Source organism: Anabas testudineus, chromosome 22 (genome assembly GCF_900324465.2).
Source record: "Anabas testudineus chromosome 22, fAnaTes1.2, whole genome shotgun sequence".
Taxonomy (NCBI): Eukaryota; Metazoa; Chordata; class Actinopteri; order Anabantiformes; family Anabantidae; genus Anabas; species Anabas testudineus.
Genome location: NC_046630.1, coordinates 2,917,288 through 2,941,339, shown reverse-complemented (window position 1 = coordinate 2,941,339; position 24,052 = coordinate 2,917,288). Strand labels below are relative to the sequence as shown.

General features: G+C 44.8%; 1 protein-coding gene across 12 annotated transcripts in view; it reads left to right on the top strand.

The window, feature by feature from the left end:
- Nucleotides 1-252: 252 nt before the first annotated feature.
- fgfr3 (fibroblast growth factor receptor 3) overlaps nucleotides 253-24,052 on the top strand; it is a 61,773-nt gene continuing 37,973 nt past the window's right edge. For 8 of the 12 annotated variants that reach the window (XM_026340500.1, XM_026340499.1, XM_026340498.1 and 5 more), the window contains exons 1-3: nucleotides 254-744; nucleotides 5,125-5,344; nucleotides 23,262-23,525. In XM_026340500.1, coding sequence (XP_026196285.1) covers nucleotides 5,203-5,344; nucleotides 23,262-23,525 — 406 coding nt within the window. In that variant the 5' untranslated portion in view covers nucleotides 254-744; nucleotides 5,125-5,202. Of the gene's footprint in view, nucleotides 745-5,124; nucleotides 5,345-23,261; nucleotides 23,526-24,052 lie in introns of all 12 variants that reach the window. The other 4 variants (XM_026340494.1, XM_026340488.1, XM_026340489.1 and 1 more) reach the window with 1 other exon arrangement.

Here is a 24,052-nt window from a genome sequence, read left to right as displayed (position 1 = left end):
ATAAAGAGAAACTAAAGATGACATCACTCATCTCGTCTCAATCTAATTAAGTGGAAACAGTATTTTTATTGTCCAGCATCTTTTTACAGTTACTGTAGATAATTTAATTTGTTTAGTGCAGGTTTCACTTGAAGTAGATTTAACACTTGACTGGAATCGTTTAGGCAGCTATTGCGTCACCGGTCGCCAAATTAGAGTTTATTTTGAAAGTCCACGCCGGGGCTCCTCCTGTCCCCCAGCCGCTCTGTCTTGACTGCAGCACCGTGCAGCTCCTACTTCACAGGCAGCCAGCGGAGCAGAGCCACCAGTCCGACTTGGTTGATCCGAAGCGACGAAACGCACCGACTGGCATCTGTCGGGAGAAGCGCGAGGAGCCGGGTTCTGTGCGTCCCGTCCGTCTCTCGTACTCTGCCCCGCGCACGACATGATGAACGCATTCTGGAGACTTGGACACTCGGGACAGCAGCACGCAGTGGAAAACAGGATTTAGTGGAGAAGTTGGCGTTCCCAGCTGCGGTGCCCGAGCCGGGGACGCTCACAGCTCAAGTCGTGAGGAGGATTTGTGACTTATCGTTTCCAGTATCCAAAAGTGCTCCGCGAAGCACGAGGACGTACGGATTTTAAAGTACTTTGAAGGGTTTTCATGAAGGTTAGCGGAGAATAAAGGCTGCTGCTCTTTTTCTGAATGTCTGTCGACATCTGAAATCTGAAAGGCTACGATTTGTCGTCAGAACGGGACTCTGAGTGAGTAACATTAATATTATTATTATTATTATTATCATTGTGATTATTATGCTGCTGCTGCTGCTGGAGCTGCTCTAAAACAAGTCTTGCAGGCTATGAGGTAATGAGAAATAGCTTTACTTCCTTGTAGATGTGAGTTGGACAGGTTGAGCGCCACAGTCTGTCACTGTGAAGTCACTCTGAGGAGTGTGTACAGTGTGTGTGTGTGTGTGTGTGTGGAGCGTGCATCTGCACTGATCAGCCCCGCGTCGTGCCATCGCACAGGTGGCGCAGCTCGAACAGCTCCTCTAGCCGCTGCTGGTCTGCGCGTAATCGTCGGGTCTCGGCTGGTGTCAGCGCAAAGAGCGCAGAATTGTGCGAATTTCTGTTAATTGAGTTCAGAGAAGGAGCGCACGGGAGATCTGTTACAGCTCGTTGATGGTGGCTGCGTTGTGCGCGCTACGGGCTCCTGGTGAAATTACGCACAACTAAAAAATGACCAGTTCTGTTTGGGATGGAAAATATGTGGAGCCTATTCCATCGATTCCAACCAGAACAAACCTGCCAAAAGAATTTTTAAAAATGTCCTTGTCAAGCTGGGACCCGTCTCATTCTGTCGAGTTCCATTCAGTTTTCCAGAAAATTCCTCTCTGACATGTGAAATCCAGAATTTCCAGAAAGAGATTTTGTGGATTGTGAAATTACGCACGTTAACGTCATGTGTTCAGATGCTTTTCAGACGTGCCTGACTTAGTTTTTTCTTTTATCACCACTCAAACATTTCAATTTAAAGAAGTAAAATATGGACTTGGATCTCCATCCCGTATTGAACAGGGTGAACACGCCTTTTCTCCTCACTGCATTAGTGACGTCTTCCCTGGTTGGGAGCGCATCAGCCTCTTTCACAGATCCGCACTCCCTAATGTCTCTGATCATCTCTGAAGTTTCTCCAGAAAGCAGCAGATTTTTTTTCGTCCCTTTGAATTAACGAACTGTGCGGTTCTCTCCGCTCAGCAGCAGATCACTCATTCCCTCTTCAAACACAAGCTCTTGAATTGGATTCAGATGTAGATTTTGGCCACTCATCTTAGCTGTGACTCTCACTATGTCAACTCATCACCGGGTTATAGCATCCTACGAGAGGGAGGGCTGAAATGAGATTTGGGAGTTAATATTGAATGTGTGAATATGAATTGATGATAATAGTTGTAATGCTGCAAATTAATTGAATCTATTGACCCAGGACATAGCGCATGCCAGTTTGCTGTATTTTCAATCAGAGACATTTTGGTTCCAAATGAGACTCTGATTGACTCTTTTCATTACTGAAATTGGCTTGAGACCATCACTCTGCATGCAGCTTTTGGTGACTTTACATTAACAGCCTGCAACGTATCCACATTTATAAAATCTGATCTCTGTCATGCACAAACACTAAAGCTCTATCATATGCCAACAATAAAAACCTTATGTGTGGCAGCAGAGACCTTATCTGGCCTTTGCAGTAGTTTTTGATCTTATTGCGTCTCTGAAAGTCTCATCTGACTTCGGATATGTCTGGGATCCTCAATTAAAGTCTTTATTAGGCCTAATTATTCACATGTTGCACGCAGCAGTCCCACTTTTCTGTTCAAACTGTGCCTGTAACATTTAAAAGAAAGTTTACTCCGGCTCTGTAGCACTTAACGGTGTGTCCCTTTTCCCTTATCTGCACTATAACATCCACAAAATGTGTCTGAGGCAGTTAAAACAGATCTTTATAGTTGCTTAATTTCCCAGGGTGTCTGCTGTAGAAAGTTATCTTCGTCCTGAGGCCTGGTGGCTGAACGGGTAGAGCATCCATTTAAACCCCGTCTCTGTCATCAGGTGTGTCCTTGAGCAAGTGTCTTTTTACACCCTTGGTTTCATACAGGGGGCAAACGTGTGGACACGTACCTCACTGTCATTCTTTACACGTTCCCTGTACAAGATGCCTCACGGCCTCTGTCTGAGAGTCAGCTGGGGGTGAGCCGAGTCCACAGCCTGCAGAGCTTTACACCTGGAGTCACACTGCACCTCTGACAGCTTTAAAGTGCACAGCTCTCTTTGCCTCTCAGCTGATCAATATCTTTTCTCACCTGAGGGTGTGTTTGAGTGAGTGCACTGAAGAGAGGGAGGAGATGTGAGGAGCAAGGGAAAAGGAGACATAAGTGAGGAGCAGAAATGCAGGAATTAAGGAGGAAAATAAAAAAGTAGTAACGTGCGACAGAGTGAAGATGATATGGAAGATTACCCACATGTGTGTCTGTCTATCTTTCTCTGCACCATCAACACATTTGCCCTATGCCCGGCTGTTGTTTGCACTTGTGCTCTCCCAAAAACCTCTAATCCCCTTTTCCCAAAATGACAAAGTCAATCTGGGCCCGGCTGTTGATTCTGTGGCTTAATTATTAAAGATGACTCTGTAGAGGTGTGACCAGCATGTGACGGCTTCGCATTGATCCTCACAGAGGGGAGAGGGACGACATGATGATTTGAACCCGGGTTAAAGCACTTTTCTGCCTCCGAGCTATTACAATGTGAAGATAGTTCTGCATGATTAATGCTCATGTATTATTCACAGCGGTGCCCGTGTTTTCCTTTCATGCTTAAAGAAAATATTAGCATGGAAACAGTTTGGAGGCTTTGAACTCCATGCTGGGTCTTTGAGATCCATACCGCCTCCTCTTCTTCTTCTCTGCTTCTTGAGGTTGTTAAGTGAAATCAAAGTGGTTTCAGTTGGCTGTGCTGTCTGTGAAGAGTTCATTTCCAATCTTCCAAATGTCCACTGCATAGTTGAGGTTAATCAGTCAGTACTTCATAAAATAGACGTATAAAGTTACCGTTTTGTCAGAAAAGAGCACACATTACCTACTGCTCTTACCCACTGACTGTAATTCCTTCAGTTTCATGTCATCCATCATGTTGCAACACTTAGCTTCTCCTTAGATTCTAAGGATTCACTTTGCACACGAGGGAGCCTAACCTAATACCGTCACCAAATTAGTCAATCCAGAAAAATTATTTTCCAATTTCTTCTCACATGGCTCAAGAGGCCGTCACGATACTTGTCAAAATAGACGTGCATGCTGACATGAACCAACTCTGAAGGCTTGTTGGCTCTCAGTGAGGTGAAGTGCCCATAAAAAGTCGAGCTTTGTGTGTGTGTGTGTCTGCCAGAGAAAACAAAAGTTTAAAATCGGAGAGGCCTGCAATCAGCTACCTCCACGCCTGCAGAGTGAAGGCCTTATCGTGCTGTATAAACAAACCGCAGCAGCATGTAGGCGGCTTGTGTTGTAAGAAAGTGAGGATGGGCTGACAGAGGAGAAGACGAGCTCACAGAGCTCCAAAGTGCGTATAGAGAACATAAAACACTGCAGTATGTTGAAACATGAAAGCTGCTGTGGCACTGTTTAGATTGTGAGTCTGTGCTGCTTTACCCATTCATGCGTATCTTGTGTTATTTTCTGTGTAGAAGAGCGATAATGTGCAAACAGAGCCTCTCGGAGTCGGCCTGGCCTTCACTTTGTGCTGAGCAAGGAGTGGGTCACGGCTCCTCCAAGGGAAAGAAAAACAGTACTGTTAAGACTTAATACAACACAACCTTTCTCTGGACTCGGTGTGTGTACAATACACCTCTGTATGTGCAAGCAAAGCCCACTCTGAAATGTTGCATGTGTTCGCCGAACCTGTGCGTGTTTTTCTGTTGGGGTGGACTTCTCACAGCCAAGGCTATTGTGAAGCTGGACAGAGCTGCTACAGTATAATCTTAAGGTGGTTGTGTGTATACTGTACCTGTGTGTGTGTGTGTGTGTGTGTGTGTGTGTGAGCGCATGTGGGGGGTTTGTGCTTTGCTTTTCTGGGCACCTCGTTCAGAGCTTTCTCCACGAACCTCGGTGCATTCCAGCGTCTGCCTGCTTAAGCAAACAGAGAGGAGAGGAGAGCACTCCGCCGCCGCTCGCCGTAGCTGTCACGCACCCTCCTCTTCCTCCTCCTCCTCTCCTGCAAGCCGCCGGGCACGTTGGGCAACTGATTCTGTAGACTTCGGCATTCCTCATCCTGCAGGAAGATTAGTGAATCCATGTCAGTCGGTTGCTAAACCATGCAGAAGAGCTTCTCATGCAGAAAAGAGTCCTGTGGAAGGAATGGCAGACTGTTTAATTCTGAAATAACGTGATTAACTAAGCCGGTTGCAGCAAAGGTATTGCATTGGTTAATAAACTAGTCATTTATTTCAGGCTTTCTGAGCTGTTGGACAGATGAAAGTATGTTATTCTGTGTTCAGTATTACAGTGTTACTTATCTTTATGCTGTCATTCAGTTGCACGTGTCTCTGTCTCATTCAGCTTTGATTGATTTCCCCTCATGATTGTTGTTTTTCAGGTCAGTGGCAGCGACTTGCTGGATAGTTTCTTGCGGCATCTGTGGCAGCCGTTCTGCTGGACAGCATGCGAACGGAGGATGTTGTCTGAGTCGGGCCTTGCTGCTCTGTGTCTCATCTTTTCTTCCAGAGGAATGACGGCTCTCTGGTGCTCACTCTGGCTTTCCTTCCTCCTGCCTCTCTGCGTCGCTCCGGCTCGGCTGCCCACTGCTCAGCCCACAGGTAGGACACCGTGTCAAACGCTTGCATGTACTTCTGCTGAAACAGTAGTGTTCATTTGCCAGTGCACATATTGAAGTAACAGATCAAAATAAAAAAAAAGTTTAGTGCATTGAGATAGTGTTAAAGCAGTTTGATCAAATGTTATGTTCACTTGCCTCACAGAGAAACAGACAAACAAACATTGTAGTAATGCTTCAAGTGTCCTTGAAGGCATCATGGTTTATGGACAATTAAAGTGTTTTCTTCAAAGTAAACAAGAATTAACCACATAAAGGATCACATATTTGCACAACTGTTCATTGAGCATATGTTCCTAATTAGTTCTTCTTAATGATGAAATCATTTGTTGAGAAATCAATTAGTCAATCATTTGTCACATCTCACCAAAAACGCCAAAGTCTTACTAATCCCAGCTTCTCACGTGTGCGGTTTACTGTTTTACATCACTGTGGACTGAATAGCTTTTGATTTTGAACTCTTTGTTCTTTGTTGGACTGCACAAGTGTTTTTTTTTATACGTTTGGGTGAATGTGAAACGGTTGAAGCAACTCGTTTCCTGCAGCACAACAACAGAACCCAGCTCGGTCATAATCCGGTATAAAGCGTGCTCGTCCAAAACCAAGGAAGACAAAGTTTCATTTTCCATAAGAATATGACATGTGCTAAGAAGCAGTTTTCTGTGTGTTCATCACTTCAAATAAGGGTGTTTCAAAAGGCACATTTATTGTTTATGCGAATGTAGTGATTTTTTTTATGAGGAGGATTTAATTAGACTCTTCTCGGTTCACTGAGCTTAGCGCAATTTTCCCTCTTTGTTCTCAAGGCAGAGAAATACCCAAAGATCAATCCAAAGTAAACGTCAACTGTGTTTGCTTTAATCTCTCCATACTGCATAAAAAAACAACCCAGCAGAGTAATCTGTTTCTGAGGCGTTGGCCAAGTGTGTTGTTTTTTCTCTTTTTTATTTTATGTGAGAGTTATTTAAAATGAGTCTTTGACACATTTTGCACGCTACAGTGCATTAAGAAAGACAGAGAGCTGAGCGCTGTCTGAAGAGGACCCAGCTGTCTTTTTCAAGTTGAGATACTTTGTGTGTTGTGTCTGTGTTCATATGCAAGAACATGGAGAGTGCATGTTGGTGTAGAGAGTTCGAGACAGATTTAGAAGAAGAAGCTGAGACTTGAGGAATTGAGGACTTGGTTTTCACCTGGAAAACTCCTGGAAAAGCCTCTCTGCATTGAAAGTATTGTATCTTTAACTGAAGATATTCAAGTGTTACGTAACGTGAAGCATCCAGAGACTGTACCTGTGTGGGAATTCCACTGCAGCCCTCTCTCTTCTCCTCTTGCAGCCCTACTGCCCTCTCTCATGTAAAAACCCCGATGTTACAATAGGCATGTTGTGATTCTGTCCGCCTGATTGCCTTCCCCGCTGGGAGCCATCACAGCCGATCATGCTTGGCATCGTCCATGCGCAGAGTGTTTTTCAAACCCCTCCGGGTGGTGGGTGCTGAGGCTGTGATCTCGGTGTTGCACGCCATGCAGTCGAACACAGTCGGGGCACTTAGCACCGAGGAGAATATTGTTTCACGTTGCTGGTGTTTGTCATGTTAGGTGATTCATTAGAGGTGAAGTGGGTGATGGTCAGTATGTGCAGCCATGTTTCCACCAGGAACATGATTAAGATGGAAGGTTTTTTAGCTCAGTATCACACTGACAGTCTCCTCTGAAAAGAGGGCTGGAATCAGTTATTGTCTCTTTTACTAAGCGTCATTCACCTTTGACTTTATTGAGGTCTCTTCATTATCACATACTGTGTGCAGAAGAACCTGCAGCTCTTTGTCACAGTATTCCTCACTTTGCCTTGACAGTTCTGTTCTATGCTGTGAAATCTCTTTGCAGAAATGACTTACATACCTGTAAGAATGCAAGGCAGCCTAAAGGAAGCACCCTTCCTCATGTGCACAAAGAGGTCAAAGGTTACATCCCACTTGAAGCTTTTCTTCACTATCCTGTTGCACCTTTAAGGGGAAATTAAAATGAATTCATGTCTACTATTCACTGGCGTCCACCTTAAACTTCTGTGTTCTCTACCCAGCAGCAGTGATTATTCATTAGCTTTTCCAATGTGGAGCTGATAATTTACTTTCTGCTAATCTGCTGACTGATTTTTTTTTTTTTAACATAATCAGATAAGAAGATCTTAATCATGCAGTCTTAGAAGCATAACATTAGATTTTAAAAAGAAGATAGAAAGAAGCAAAACACGTCCCTGTCTGTTCATTATCTTTCCAAGATTTAATCTTCAGATTTACTCATGGCCTTTGGTAGAAAACTATAACGCTGAGATAAAGAAACTGTGAAGTCCACATTTAGCAGACTCGATGCCTGGTCAGCATCTCTGGCCTTCGTCTTTTCTCCCTCGTGGCCTCCTGAGCTCCAGCAGAGTTTCCCACCTTCACAGATGGACAAGCAGTGGGGCTAAAAAGACTGTCGTTTACTGGCAGATGGCGTGATTTCCCCTCAGCCACCGCAGCGGTCGGCTGCAAAGTCGCCACTTTGGTCCGTGTGTTCTGTGTGTGCACAGATTCATGTGTGTGTCAGGGTCAGAAATTAGCATGTGTCAAAAACAAATAAAAAAAAGTTGAAGTTAAAGTTTGTAGCAGGCATGTTAAATGACTAAAGTATGTATATATGTAAGTTTGTTCTGCTTTATTAATACTCTCTTTCTAAAAATGCTCTCATGCATAAATCTCAAATTCACTCCCTGATCTGTATTTATGCATGTGTGAGGTAACGGGACACTGTGGCCTGTGTGTGTGTGGGTGTGTTATTCTTCTCTGCTCTGTATTTACTGACCACATGCACCTCCCAGCAGTGCCCCCGTGCAGCTCAGATGAAATGTGTGGCTCCTCTGCTCTGAAACAGCAGACTCATAAATTCAGCATATTCACTTTTGCCATTGAATTGCTGTGTGTGTGTGTGTGTGTGTGTGTGTGTGTGTGTGTGTGTGTGTGTGTGTGTGTGTGTGTGTGTGTGTGTGTGTGTGTGTGACAGAGCAGGCCCACGTGAAGTCTGCAGTTAAGTGAATGTTATGTCTGTATGAGAAGAGGTGGATTATGAAAGGGCGGCTGTGAAAGAGGATGAAAAGACAAAGACAGAAATTAAAGGATAGAAGAGAGTGTGTGTGTGTGTGTGTGTGTGTGTGTGTGTGTGTGTGTGTGTGTGTGGTCACAGTGACCCTGTGTGTCATTTCTAGGGACAAACTGCAACAAGTGTGTGTGTGTGTGTGTGTGTGTGTGTGTGTGTGTGCATGAGGTCACTGACCCCCTACCTCCCTCTTGGCAAGGACTGTAAATGTCAGCAGGGGTTGTTTAGGTCATTAGGAGAGCCGTTAAAATCACGCCATGCACGGGTTCTCCAGCTCCCACACACACACACACACACACACACACACACACACACACACAGTCACATCACTCCGTCACTCTCTCTCCTCGTCGCTTTCTCTCTTTGCTGAATTCCATTTTTCTTACCCACCACTCTCCTCTCTCTGTTCCTAACACACATTTATCTTCTGATAAACCTCTCCAGTGTGCTTTTTCTTAGCAGCACTGTCCTGAAGGCTGTGTGTGTGTGTGCGTGTGTGCGTGTGTGCGTGTGTGTGGACCAGCATGTAATGGGTTCAGCCAGCAGCTTCTGTGCAGATCCTCAATTAAAACATGAGCATTTACCGCCAGCTGTTGGTTAAAGTGTTCTTCAGCTGCTCTCTGGAGGAAAGATTTAAGTGTAAAAATACAGTCCTCATGTCGGTGCAGTAAAGTGTCTCATTTCTGCTAATGGAGACACTCTAATGAGTGAGCGAGCGCTCTTAAGTGAATGCTTTCATAAGTGTATTGAGCCAGTCTGTTGCCCTCGTGTCACAGCAGAAGGGCTTTTAAGCTGCAACTGTCCCTCTGTCACAGCCAGTAATCCCTCTAGTTGACCTAAGTGTCCCTCTAGTTCAACCAAGTGCGCTTTCAGGGCGCTCTGGTGTTCCTACAAGTCTCTGTCCACCAGACTGCTCAGCTGTTCCTCTACTTCATCCAAGTTCCTCTGGTTAGCCCAATTACCACTGCAAGTAGGCCGAGTGTCTCTGTACGACAGCCGTCATGGAAAACCAGTAGGACAGAAGATAAGAGGAAAGGAGTTTAGGGTTGTTAAGGGGTCTCACACAGAGGACGTCACTGTGCAGACTGTACAGGCCACTGAGACAAATCTGAATCTAAATCGATCTTAGTGGATTTCTGAATCAGTGCTTTGATTGTTGCTGCACTGTAGATGACTCTAATTGTTTCTCCCAGACATGCTGACTCCCAGCTCTCTGTATTTCTTAAGGAATCTGGCCTTGACAAACATTTATTTTAGATGTGATGCTAGAATAAAATCACCTGTATGTTCACACTGATGGAGGTACAGTTGTGTTGATTGGCATTTCCTCTTGAAGCTGAATGTTTTTATTTTTTATTTTTTCAGATACTTCTACCTCTCCGGCGTACATTTAGAGAAAGGTTATTTTCTTGAGTATGATGGTGGTGTAATCTTCTGTGGAGCACTCAGCATCACCACCCTTTAATCATCCTATTATGTAAATGAGCTCTGCTCCATGTGTGGGCTTTACATATCTCCCAGAAAATTGGACCATTCATCACAACTTAAGCGTAAAGTTACTCCAAGTGGGTTCTCGTCTTCCGCAGCAACACTTCGGCTTTCCCAGTCTCTTCATGAATGTTCATTACCCTGGCAACATTATCAAGAAATGTTTTGGCGAGTGTGAGAAGCGTGCAGGCCAAGTGAGCTTTGCAGAATGACAATTCGACGAACAATGACTGTTCTGTCCTCAGTCCATCAAGCACTTAATCCTGCCGAGATTTCTGACACTTTTCTGGAGGCAAATTAAACATTAAGCACAACTCAGAGTCCTATTTAACCAGGGATCATAATGAGATGCTTCTCCCGGACTAGTGGAAGCCAACTGTACAGGATTTACAGCAGAACAGTGGCAACTGTACTAGAATCATATATCAGCACCTGAATCTTCACACTGATCATCCCTGATTGTAACTAAGCTAAGAAATCATGTATTTAGTTTGACTTCTCAAGAATGTTGTGTATTAGTGAGTACTTGCTGTGAATTACTGTCTGGATGCAGTATTCTTTCAACAACACACAGCTCAGTAGTTCAAAGTGGAAAAAAGTGCATCGACAAGCAAAATGTTACTAAAGCTTTTCACCCTTTTTGGTTTTTCATCCAACGATGTCTTTGCTCTGTCACTCACACACACACACACCTGTACATGTCCTCTGCTCTGCCTCTGGCTGCGGTTAAGGGGGGGGGGTCATGGCCTGCCGGCTGACAGCGGTGTTGACATACAGCTGGGTTTTAATTACAAAGCTTTCCTTAAGGAAATTGTTGAGATACTGAACAGATAAGGTAAGAAAGACACGGAGAGGAACAAAGAGGCTCATTGTGCTGTGTGTGGACTTATGTTGGAGGGTGTGCAGAGAAGAAGGACGGGGGCTGTGAAGTGATCGGATGATAGCGTTTTATTGAAAGTTAAGTCTCCTCACAACCCTCTCTCTCTTCTCGCTCACTCCTGGATTTCTGGCCACCACTGGTTTAACAGTCGACTGAATTGTTTTGATGGATGGTAATTACAAAACAGAGCCAACACACACTGTCCTCACGCGTGTATAAACATGTTTGCATGTGAGTGTGTGTGTGCCCTCGCTTCGAGCCAACTGCATTGGAAGAGTGTATTTGTTGCTGGCAGAGGTAAACTGATGGCAGGTTGCATGCCGAGCTGCAAGGAGACCAACACACACACACAAACACACACACACACAAACACACACACGCTTGTTTCTTCCTCTTTGTGTTCACTTCTGTTACTGGTGTTAATTTACTTGCTCACTTTATCTCGTGTAAGGTGTCGTAGCAATGGATGCAGCATCAATCAAAAGAAACTTTAATTAATTAATTATTATTATTGTTATTATTTTTTCTCTCACCTCGTCTTGTCAGTTTGTGTGTTTTTAAGCACAGAACACTGTTTTTGTAACAATAATAATTACGATAGGCGACGCAAATCACGACTGACTCCATGACCTCATACGGTGACGATGCCAAAAGACGAACCTGCAGGTTCTTCTGCTGTATGAGCAGATACACAGACACAGGACGAACACGTTCCCAGAAGTTCCTCCTTTCTCTGTTTCCCTCTCCGACCACTAAACAGAGGCAGAGCTCGCCCGTCTGGCTCTGCTGCACCCCATTTACATTTTTGTGAATGGAAACAGAGAGAGCCAACAGGGGTGTGTGTGTGTGTGTGTGTGTGTGTGTGTGTGTGTGTGTGTGTGTGTGTGTGTGTGTGTGTGTGTGTGTGGTGTGTGTGTGTGTGGTGTGTGTGTGTGTGTGTGTGTGCACGCAGGTGAGTAGGAGGGAGAGGGAGAGAGCGAGGTAGACAGTGAGTGGGGGTATGTGTGCGTGCCTCTTTCTCATCTTCCTTCGTCATCTTCCTTGCGCTCTTCTCTCCCTCCTCCTCCTCCTCTTCCTCTTCTCTCCCTCTTCCTCTTTCTCCTCTCCCTCCTCTTCTTCTTCTCTTCCCTCCTCTTCTTCCTCTTCTCTCCCTCCTCTTCCTCTTCTCTCCCTCCTCCTCCTCTTCCTCCTCTTCTTCTTCTTCTTCTTCTCTCCCTCCTCTTCTTCTTCCTCTTCTCTCCCTCCTCTTCTTCTTCTTCTTCTCTCCCTCCTCTCCTCCTCCTCTTCCTCCTCTTCCTCTTCTCTCCCTCCTCCTCCTCTTCTTCCTCTTCTCTCCCTCCTCCTCTTTTCTCCTCTCCCTCCTCTTCTTCTTCTCTTCCTCCTCCTCTTCTTCCTCTTCTCTCCCTCCTCTTCTTCTTCTCTCCCTCCTCTTCTTCTTCTTCTTCTCTCCCTCCTCTTCTTCTTCTTTTCTCCCTCCTCCTCCTCTTCTTCCTCTTCTCTCCCTCCTCTCCTCTTCTTCCTCTTCTCTCCCTCCTCTCCCTCCTCCTCTCCCACCTCTCCTCTTCTTTCTCTTCTCTCCCTCCTCTTCCTCTCCCTCCTCTTCCTCTTCCTCCTCTTCTTCTTCTTCTCTCCCTCCTCTCTCTCCTCTTCCTCTTCTCTCCCTCCTCTTCCTCTTCCTCCTCTTCTTCCTCTTCTCTCCCTCCTCTCTCTCCTCTTCCTCTTCTCTCCCTCTCTCTTCCTCTTCTCTTCTCCCTCCTCTCCTCTTCTTCCTCTTCTCTCCCTCCTCCTCTTTCTCCTCTCCCTCCTCTTCTTCTTCTCTCCCTCCTCTTCCTCCTCCCTCTCTCTTCCCTCCTTCCCTCCTCTCCTCTTCCCTCCTCCTCTCCTCCCTTTCTCTCCTCTTCCTCTTTCCTCTCCCTCTCTTCTTCTCTCCCTCCCTTCTTCTTTCTCCCCCCTCTCTTCTTCTTTTCTCCTCCTCCTCTCCTCTTCCTTCTCCTCCTCTCCCTCCTCCTTCTTCTCTCCCTCCTCTTCTTCTTCTCTCCCTCCTCTTCTTCTTCCTCCTCCTCCTCTCCCTCCTCTTCTTCTTCTCTTCCTCCTCTTCTTCTTCTTCCTCTCCTTCTCTCGTCTCTTTTCTTCTCACTCTTCCTTGTGGTCACACTCACACATCTGCTCGGTCCCTTCATCCTCCTCCATCCCTCCTCTTCCTCTTTGTGTCTGCCAGGACAGATTTAGATTTGCTTTATTGGCCATAATTAAGTGCAGTTCGACCAGAGGAGGTTGGACGAGGTTTGCATTGTAAATTTTAGAATTCCAATTTTCCAATTTGTCTTCCTCCTCCTTCACCTCCTCCTCTTCCTCTTCTTGCAGCTGGTTCATCCATCTTTGCTCACTTCCACCACCGTGGCTGCTTAAAAAGATTCTCGGTCTACTTGTGCCCTCACATGCGCTTCTGTTTAAAGGCCCCCCCACATCCAGAGCAGCTGACACATCTAATATTGAAACCAAACTCGGCCTCCACCCCTCCTACGTCTCTCCCTCTCAGCCTCTCTCTCCCTCTCTTGCTTTATATTATTTTGCCCGGAGAGCTAAAATAATAAACCCTTGTACCGTCTACAGAGCGTAATGGAAGCCTTTCTCTCCCTGGAAAGAGGAGAAAACGAGATGTTGCTGTGGCTAACGGCAGAGCAGTGACAGGCAAACTGACTTGAGTTTTAGTGTTTCAGTGCAGTGTGTACCTGGTAATTGGCTGCATTTTTTCCTCATGTGACAATTTTATCCTCCTCGCTGATTCAGTGTGTGGTGGTTAATCCACTGTGCATCACCACAAGGTCACAATCGGAAAACATTAAATGATTTTTAACTGTGTTTAATCAGTGAAGAACTGCTCAGTGTTAGCTCTGCAGAGTTGCAGATTTCTGAAACCACCACTTAGCTGCAGACATCTCAAAAGGTTGCGATCTTATCATTGACTTTCATCGACCCTGTTGCTGACAAGGAGAAGTTAGAACAACACCTGAACTACTTCTATTCTAACACCCTGCTGGTACAATAACCTCTAACTGACAAAATCTATTAAGTCAGATTTCCACAATCGAGGGCACAGATGCATCTGGTAACAACAAAGCTAAATGTTATGTCATGTGCATTTATTCCATGGGGTCCTGTCTAAAACATAAATGAAGTGTGAGTCTAAAGGCAGCGCGGTGAATGAAAAGCAGAAACACACTGGTCCCTGGTGCTGGTTTAAATAATGGTTGATTTGTTATTAACAACATGTTAATTATGAACTGGTTTTCATTTAATTTCATTTTATTTATTGGGCAGAACTATTGTATTTCAGCCTCTTTTCTAGGTTTTATTGTCTGAATGATGGATCCATTAATCAAAAAACAACCTTAGCCACTGGCCAGCTTCACAAAGCCGCTGGGAGTCAAGTGCAAATGCTTTGCTCAGTGGCACGTTGGCACCGCTTGAATAGGCAAGCGATTGAACATTTTCACGTGTGAAGTTCTGTACTGTCGCATTGTGCTCCTTAGGAAACTCCATTGACTCTCTAATGAATGGCAAAGCAGGACCGTCGGCCACAGTCACCTTGGTTACTGAAGTGGTTACCATAGCGGTGTTTGGCTGTCTGGGTGCAGGACATGGCTAAGTAGCAATGCTAACAATCTCTGCTTGTTTACAATGAAATGGAAAAGAAAAAGCTGAACAGCTGCTTAAGTTAATTTCAGTTCTACTTTTATTTTAACCCTGGTTCAGGAAGACTGTTGCCCATTGTCTCGGCTGTGTTAGTATAGATGTCGGGTATAGATGTCTCGGGACAACTGTGCTCCAGTTGTTCTTTTTCCCAAACAGAGGCTCCTCTCTCTGGTCTGTTTGTGCTGTAAGTGAAGGCAGGTCCTGGTCCTGGAGGAAAGCAGAAGGGAGGGATGATGGGATTAGCGGCTTTCCTGCGTCTCTCCTGCTCTCATGAGCAAACACACTTTACACAGCAGCCCTGTGCTCAGGGTCTTTACAGTGTTCAGACAAAGACCCCGGGGAGCTCAAGTGTTGATAACATTGTCATTTTTTATTTGTCTTGGACAAAGTCCAAAGTTAGAAATAACGATTCCTGAGCAACTAAGAGGAAAAAGCACAAAGCAGGAGAGGAGCTGGTTGGTTGATGGGTAGCAGTTCAGGAACTTCCCCCAGTGATCGGGGGCACGAGGTAGCACGGTAACAACGACGGTGAGAGAGACAGAGCCACGCAGTCCCACCGCACTAATAAACAGCATCGTAAACAGAGCAGTAAACACCCGGGACACGCCCTCCCTCCCCCCCGCTCCCACCTCCAGACCCTCCTCAGGACAAACTCTCCTGCAGATTCACGGTTCCTGTTTGGGATTGAACTTGATTCAGTTCAACTCGTTCAAGGTTAAAATGCAGTCTTGTTTATTTAGAAAGCTTCTATAAGTACCTGATTTTTTTAAGGACATGGTGACGTGTTCTTACACATCACACTCCTAACTTCATGCACCCTGCTGCTCCTCTGTGGTGCAGGTGATGTGCATTCAAAGTGTATAGAACATGTAAAAGGTGATAAAAGGCTCGTTCTCACTAATCCTTGACAGATAAAATAACAACATTCAGACGAGGTTTAAACTTTCAACTCATTGTTAACGTCTCAGGAACAGAGACTCATTGTGAGCGAGTGTAAACACAGTTACTGGTTTTTCCTCGACGACAAAACACAACACTCCACATTGCTATGGTGACGCCTCAACGCAGATGAGCCAGGGTTTACTGTTGTACAGGTGTGTGTGTGTGTGTGTGTGTGTGTGTGTGTGTGTGTGTGTGTGTGTGTGTGTGTGTGTGTGTGTGTGTGTGAAATGGGATGGGGAGTACATTTGTCACACTGAGAGGTCAGGGCAGGGTCCTGGTCGGGGTCAGTGGGGGTCAGTCAGGCACCCCCTTGTGCTGTGTCAGTGCGTTTGGTCACAGTTTCATTCAGCTGTTTCTGTTCTTGTGGTTTTGGATGAAAAACAAATCTTCAAACACTTCGTTCTTTGCAGTTTAAAACTATAGACTGTCTTATATTCATTCGTTCTCAGGTTGTTAAACTGATATAACTATAAATATGACAGTGTACTGGGGGTTTGGGCATGTTTTTACTCTTGACTTGTCCTTAGTAACTGTTTTACCTGTGATAAAAACAACAGTGAACGTCTAAGTTTCAAAGCAGTAAGAATAAAACGCACATGCACACATCTTTAAAGCTTCATTTTACCAGCACTAGATGATTCCATTAGAAATCACCAGCTGATGAACGGGTTGTTTCATCTCCAGCACAAACTGCTGTTTTTTCTTCTCCTGCCCTAATTTCTGTTTCTTGTGTCTTTCTGATCACTTCCCTGATTCAGCAGCTCTCTCAGGATGCAGCTTTGCTGACCATCGTTTTTTCACCTCTGAAGTCATTTGGCCTTCCCACAGTAACCTTAAATCAATACACAACGGATTCCTAAAATATCACATCTGCTCATTTTTAAGGGAACAGTAAGTATAAAGAGCTTCAGCCCTAAAATAAAAGCTGTGATATCGAAGAGGAAAAAAGAAAAGCTATCTTCTAATCGGATTGGTTCCTGTGCGTTGTTTAGGGAAGTGTGATTATGTTGTATAGTAGCCCCACACACACTCCGCAGACATCCTGGCTTTTGTGGTCTGAGCTTCTTACACTTGTCTGTTGAATTGAAACTAGGCCAGTTCGTCTTTGGAATGACAATTACCATGGACCAAACCCAGCCCTATTCGGAGGCTGGAGGGATGGAGGGTGGGTGGGGGTGATGATGAGGGTATGAAAGGAGCAAAGACGATTGGGCGCTGCCAAGATGCTCTGGACGTACAGTAGCTTCCGATGCTCGTTAGCACAGCCGAGTGGAGGGGCCAGGCGCTGGAGAGGGAGGAGGAGGCAGGGTGAGCCTGGCACAGGCCGGGGCGGGATGTTTAGAGGCAATGTCTATCTTTAACTTGATTTTAGGAGCTCTTTTGATAAAGCGCAGCTCAGCTCGGTGAAGAATAGAGGCAACAAGCTGGGGAAGCCCTGCCTCCCTCCTCTCTCCTCTTTTCTCCTCGCCTCCTTGATCTCTGCCGAACATCCCTCTTTTCTCTCCATCTCCTCCTGGCAGGCTTCTCTGCAACGGTGTGAGGTTGTCAGGCTGGCCCAGATTAAGGGCATTGTCCAAAGGTATTTACATCCGGCCAAACCATATTAAACAGAGATTAGGGGTTTTCACTGCACATTGCAAAAAAGAAAAGAAAACGAAGGGGGTGAAAAAGAAGAGGGAGCTTTTCCAGGACGAGCGGGTTTACAATTGGCATAGCTGTGAAATGGAGGAAGAGAAATGTGCTCTTTATGGAGGGGGGAGTTGATGGTTAGTGGAGGTGATGGTTGGGAGGCTGGGGGGAGGCCTCCACAGATCCTGTTTGAAGGTCATGTGATGCTGGCTTGACGGAGGGGTGTTGAGTGTGCCAAACGTTTGGCAGCTGGTCCAGTTTAGAAGCATACTGTAGGAAGCAGACGTAGAGGAATCTGTTGGCGGGACACAGCGAGCAGACGGGCTGCTGTGGAGGACATCACAGTCTGAAGCAGCCAGCATAAGAAGATTTCTTTTTATTACAACTTGAGTGCTGCTGAGAAGTGGGCATGCGGGGATCCGGCTTTAAACATTTGTTAGTGGAGCAGTCAGACATTCAAACAGGTTCTTAACAAACTGAAAAATCCAGATTAATCAAACTTTTCCACTGTATGTCCACAACTTTAAACTAATATATCGTAACTTCACTTTATTCATTATTTTACAGTAGCTGAGTCTGATCAGAGTGTGAAGGCAGATTCTTTAGACATGCACTGCAGTCCGATCTTATCCAGCTATTACCCAGAGGTGCTGTATGTGTGAAAGGAAATGTCAGAGTCACTTGGACCTGCATATTAAAAAATCCGATCATCCCAACACTTGTATTCTTTGACCCCCTGTGAATTAACTTGTAATGACTGAGACCTGAATTGTCCTGGTGTGTGTGCACTACAGTATAATCAGAACCAGTGGGAGTGATGACCAAAAAGAAATCATAAATAAGAAAAATAAGAAAATGAGACCCAGGATGTAAGAAACAGAATTAACCTTTAAGTTCAATATAAGACAGATTTGATTCATATATGTTTATGTGTATTTTCTGTTTTCTCACTACAGAAATACACGCAGATTAAATTTACCCACATGTATATACACACACATGTGCACCAACCTCGCTCACAGCGACACACACACACCAATTGACCATGAGTGATCACCAAAATGTGCTAAATATTTGCTGTCCCTGTTCAGAGGAGAGAGTGTAGAGAAACAAACGTCTCATTACCTGCAATAAAAAAGGTCATTTGTCGCTGAATTGTTTGCCGCTGACTTGGGAGCAGCTCGCGCCGCAGATGTTGGAAACATGGCCTTGTTGTAGTGTTTGCTCAGTGTAGTGAGGAGGAGGAAAAAAGAGCTTGATAAAGATGAATGTCTCCGCAGCACATCTGGAATCCATCACTTTCAAAAGTGGTTGAATGCAGTTATGATTTTAAGAAGTATGTGTTGCTGCTTTTCTACCAGACTCAATAAAAGTACCTGTAGAAAGAGAGTCCTGTAATCTTTTACTGTTTATGTTATCCTTCTTCCTGGCCTCTTTAAACCTGTGTGGATGCTGCTTCATGCATAAGAACCGGGTCAAAACATTCTGAAATACCACCACAAAATGAGGAGGAAGTTTCACAGATAATAATATACTGGCAAAACTTTTTTAATAAAGGTATCAGGTATTGTTGACTGTCCAAAAGTCTAATAGTTTGAGCAGAGCAGAGATGAAACTCATTGTGTTTGTCTCCTCCAGAGCAGAAAATAAATTCATCAAACTGCCACCACAGTGATGCCTCAATTTGGTTGTTTACTGACAGATGTGAAATTCAGAAAATACCCTCCTCACTCAGAATTTAAAGAGCGGTACACGTCGGGAAACGTCACGCACACACCCAGGCATAAAGCAATCTCTTCATCAACGTCTTAGGGATCAAGTCCAGATCCAGACTCCTTTTAACTTTAATGTGGAGTTGATTCTCCCACTTTTACCTCAATCAAACCAAAATCTGAGACAGAAATATCAGAATGAAAAATGTGCTCAGAAAATGATGGAGTGACCGACGACATTAGCTAAAAGAGCTACTGAAGATGTGCTCTGAGCACGTAAACGCACAAGAACAACCTGGACTGTGTACTCCATCAGGCCTGCACAATATTTAACTTCTGTAAATCTAATAATAGAAAACATGCAGTGCTTGTAAAAAAAAGTTTATTGGAAAAGTGGAAAAAAAGAAAACTGACTGTCTGTAACGTAAATCAGGGAAACTCTTTAATTTGATTAAATAGCTGGGACTTCGATGAGCTTACTGAGCTAAACATCATCCATCAGGTCCCCTCCTGTGACCTGAGACAAGAGCAGCCATGGTGACAGCTCTTCAGGCTGGTCTACAGTCCTTCCTGTTACTCCAGGATCCCTCTCTCAAGCCCCCGGTGTGCGTATGTGTGCGCTAGAGAGGAAAAGAGAGGCAGGCATGGAAAGGCTTCCCACATAAAGAGGCCTTTTCATCCCTGGGGCCGCCGCCTGCCCGTCGGCCCCTGGAGAAGTTTGTAGAGGATAAATAAACCTCTTCAGACGCACAGAAAAGATGGAGTCTGCGGGCAGCGCGTTAACGGCGAGCGCGGCGCAGTATCTCAAAGAAAGAAGTTATATTATTCTGAAGGACTGTTTGTTATGATATTGAGCCGAGAAGGTAAGAAGGGCCAGGAGGGCAGTGGCGTCTTGATTTATGGAGTGACCAGCCCACCACACACACACACACACACACACACACACACACACACACACACACACACACACACACACACACACACACACACACACACACACACACACACACACACACACACTATTCTTCATTTAAAAACTCACACACACATTTGAACATGTCCAAGCCCACTTCCACATTTACACACCCGCCCTCAAAAAGTACATATCACACATTGCTTCCAGCTGGCTCCAGGTTCCGGCAAGCATGATCACACTTCCCTCAAACACACACTCACACACACACACACACACACACACACAGGCAGTGGATAGCTCACACATGGTGCACCGGACGAGGAAACAGCAGGAATGTGTAGATGCTGATATGAAGCTGGACGCCACCAGACTGCTGCGGCAGAGCTTTCATTTATCTGTTTTGTCAGAACCACCTCAGGTCTAATTTATTTATGAAGTGTTTTTATATCAAACAGGTTTGTCATCAAGTGGCCCCCGGAGAACAAAGAACGTAAATAGATTTACAAAGACAAATTAGTTAGTGCTTTAATCCCACAGCACAACGTGTGTGCAGGAGTTTCTCTTGGAGACATCCGTGCAGGCAGGTCGTCGTTGTCTACTGCAGTAATACTGCAGAGTTGAACTAGCTCGACACTAAGCCAACTGTCTCAGTACTCTGAAATCAAACTGCAGCTTTGTTTTACATCGTATGCAGTAGAAGGTGACTGAGTAACGTCCTGTTCCAGTACAACACCTTCCTGCCCAGGGGCTGCTTAGAAGTGCTGGACACAGAGCAGCTGGAGTTGTTTCTTCAGTAACCTCAAGTGCTCATTCACTAATTAGGAATTTCTGAGCCCATTTCAAAGAACTGTCCCTTGTTAATGTGATCAAACCTGTGGCCTCAGCACTACAGTTTACTTGAAAGGTACAACGAGGTGGCTGCAGCCTGTACTGAAGCTCAGTGGCTGGTAGATCTATCCTGAAAGGTTGCGCTGCGGCGCAAAGTGAATCCTTTTCAAGCCAAATCCTCTGTTATTCAGAGCAGCTCGTACAAATCTGCATTTCAAAGCGCAAGATCTGAAGCAGAACCAGATATTTTGTCATTGACAGTGACCCAAAAAAGAAGGCTTTGCTCTTTTGTGTGACACCTGAAACATTTTTCCGTGTATGAGGGATGTATCTTTGTTTGGTTCTTTCACTATATTGCATTGGTTTAGCCTCTGGCAGTGTAAACATCCAAGAGGCGCACAAACGTTCCTCATATCTATGTTCTCATGCATGATCAAAGAAAAAATATTCTTTTTACTGGATCACACAAATGCATTGCCTTTCTTTGGTGTTAACAAATTGTAATTAAATAAATTGTACTATCCAATACATAGTTAACTTAGCAAAGAGCTTGTTCTAGGTACATGTAGAGAATAAAAATAGATAATGTTGTGCCTTTGGCCAAATAAGGGAATTTCTTAAAACCATGTAATAACCTTTTTTTATTCACGATAGTAAAGGGTCACTTCACCCAAACATATATAGTAATACAGTCTGCTGTAGTTACCGTTAAGCAGGAAAAACCTTAAAGTGGTTCCTGTCAAGTTTCTATGCTGCTGCTCGTTCAGAGCTGCCAGAGGAGGTAGTGCTCCTGTGTTTGGGGTCCATAAAAGTGAAGTGAGCTACGAGTCTCTGGAGATTATTATATCAACCCCATAAAGTCCAATTCCGAACTGAAGATATTCTAAAAGCTGTTTTCTCCTTTTCTTTCACGTAGGTCATAAGTAATAATCTCAAGGTAGCGGTCCATTCATGCTGAGCTTAAATTTATGCTCTGTGCACCTCCCTGTTTTTCTACTCCTGAATGGGCCCTTTTGTTTTAAAAAAAGTGCTGTAAATATTGTTGTCAAAGCCAGAGGCCTCGCGGAGTGGAGTGAAGCACATGGAGGACGGAGAACAACTCACAACTCATCTCTCTAGTTCACTACATTGAAGTCCTGTGGCTCACAGAAGAACAACTTTCACAATGTGCAGCGGAGACAGAGACATTTTAATGAGTCACTGCATAAATCTGAGTTAGAACCAGGCTAAGCTCGTCTGAACAGCGTTTCAGTATATTTTATTCATATTTGACTGGATTTTGATAATGACTTTATTGCAGCGTGTATTTAGGACCCGACACCTCCCTGAGACATGACGTTACTTATTTTTATCAGCGTTATTACTGATATTCTACGTGCAACATCTAAGGACTACCTCTGTCCCGGTGGTTTGGGTTTTGAAACGCTGATAATGAGCTGACAGGCCGATATGTTTTAACTCCAGCAGTTCTCCCACATAAACTGCACCTCTGTCTGTGCTCATCTCCTTAACTCACGTTGGTCCACACCGGCAGCCTGCCTCACATCGCAAACACCCATCAATAATTCAGAAAACCTATTATGTATTCCCCGTGAAGAACGTCTCGTCTGGGCCGCTCCTGATTTCAACCTTGCCTCTCAACTCCAATTTCCTATGCTCAGTTCAAGGTTGTCTGTGCAAAGGCTGTGTACGCGTTCGCTGCTTGTCAGTGAACCCCTGTAATGCTGCTGCCCTTTCAGCGGGTCAACACTGGGTGTAGTTGTCATCATAAATCACGCTCTTAACACACCTCATTCAGTCTTTCCCATGGGTGGGGAGGTGTGCGTTTGTGTGTGCAAACAAGTGCGCGTTGTGTACTCTGTTGCCCAAGCAGCTCATTCAAAGACTTTCACAGCAGTTGCACTCTTGCATATGTGAAAGCATGCATGCATTTGTGTGCTTATAAGTGTCCTTGTGTGTTAGTGCACCTCATGGTGTTAAATTGAATGGTTGCCAGAGTGACCAGAGAGTGCATGAAGTCATCTTTTTTGTCTCTCCCTGACAGTGATGATGTGTTATTGAGGTTAGACTGAGTGAGAAGACACCTCTAATGGTGGGATGAGGAGAGACACATGGAGGGCCAGTGTTTATTTATCCAGACGTGTCGCTCCATCCTCAGCAGAGGCCAGCATCTTTAGTGACGCTGGTAAACATGTTGATTTTTCCCTGGCTCTAACCGAGCTGGCACATGGAGCTCATGGAGTAAATGAGCTGGTGTTTGACGTGGAAGGTTGAAGGGGAGGGGGGCGAGTTCATTCCCACACAGCTCATCTGTCATCCTCCTCGTGGAATAAAAAGTTTTTCTGATTTTCAGAGACAGATAGCTGGCCAGGAAGTCGGGGAGGAAACTCTGTGACTTTTAATGACACAGTGTTAATGTTGAACTCTTAACTGTTCATTCTAATTTTATTTATTATTTAGATAATTATTGTTTCAATTAATCAATAAATGCATGTTTTCAAATCTGGTATTTTGTCACTGAAATCGATATGAAAGGTAAAAAGAAGCACACGAGAAGCTGAAATAAGAACTGAACTATAATCACGGTAGAGAAATTAAATCATATATGATGCAAATGTGTTTTGAAATATGTGGAAAGCAAAGCACTTTTCCTAGAACCCATCCTCTCTGTGTGCAGACTCTGTGTCCAGCGAGACAGCCTTCCTGGAGGACTATGTTCTGGGCTTGGGGGACACCCTGGAAATGTCATGTGAATTTGAAGACACCTCAGAACCAGGTGTCTGGTTTAAAGATGGCACCAGACTGGTGCCTAGCAACCGGGCGCAGCTTGGGCAGAGGATGTTGCGCATCATCAACGTGTCGTACGAGGACTCGGGAGTCTACTCGTGCCGGCTCGCCCACAGCAACACGCTGCTCAGCAACTACACCATCAAGGTGACAGGTGAGAACGTGGGTTGATTTTAAAGTTTCAGCTTGAAGCATGAAGGTTAAAGGTTAACTTGATTTTGTGGATTGTGAAAATGTAGAAAACGTGTATGAGCCACACTGTAAATCACATTTTAAGTGACATCCCCCTGTAATAAAGATATAATACAGGGCATATACTGTGGGCCTACCAACTGTTATCTACTGGAGTCAGTATCAGAACATGGGCTGCACCCCACTGAAGGCTACACTACTCAGTGTTTTCTTCTCCTCTCACTGACAATTGAGAATCAAAGTATTTCCTGTCAATAAACCCAGTCGAACAGTTGCAGCAGTGGTGTCTTGACACGATAGCTTCTCATAACAGGTTGTAGAAAAACACTGAAAACTAACCTCTGGAGGAAAGTTCTGTTATTTTCTCCTCCCGCTCCAGCTCGACTCCTGCTCCAGGTCAGCTTCCTGCCGAGCTGCACACACAGACACACAAACGCACATTTACAGCATCACACCAGCGAAGACTTTCACCAGCCAACACCGAATCTG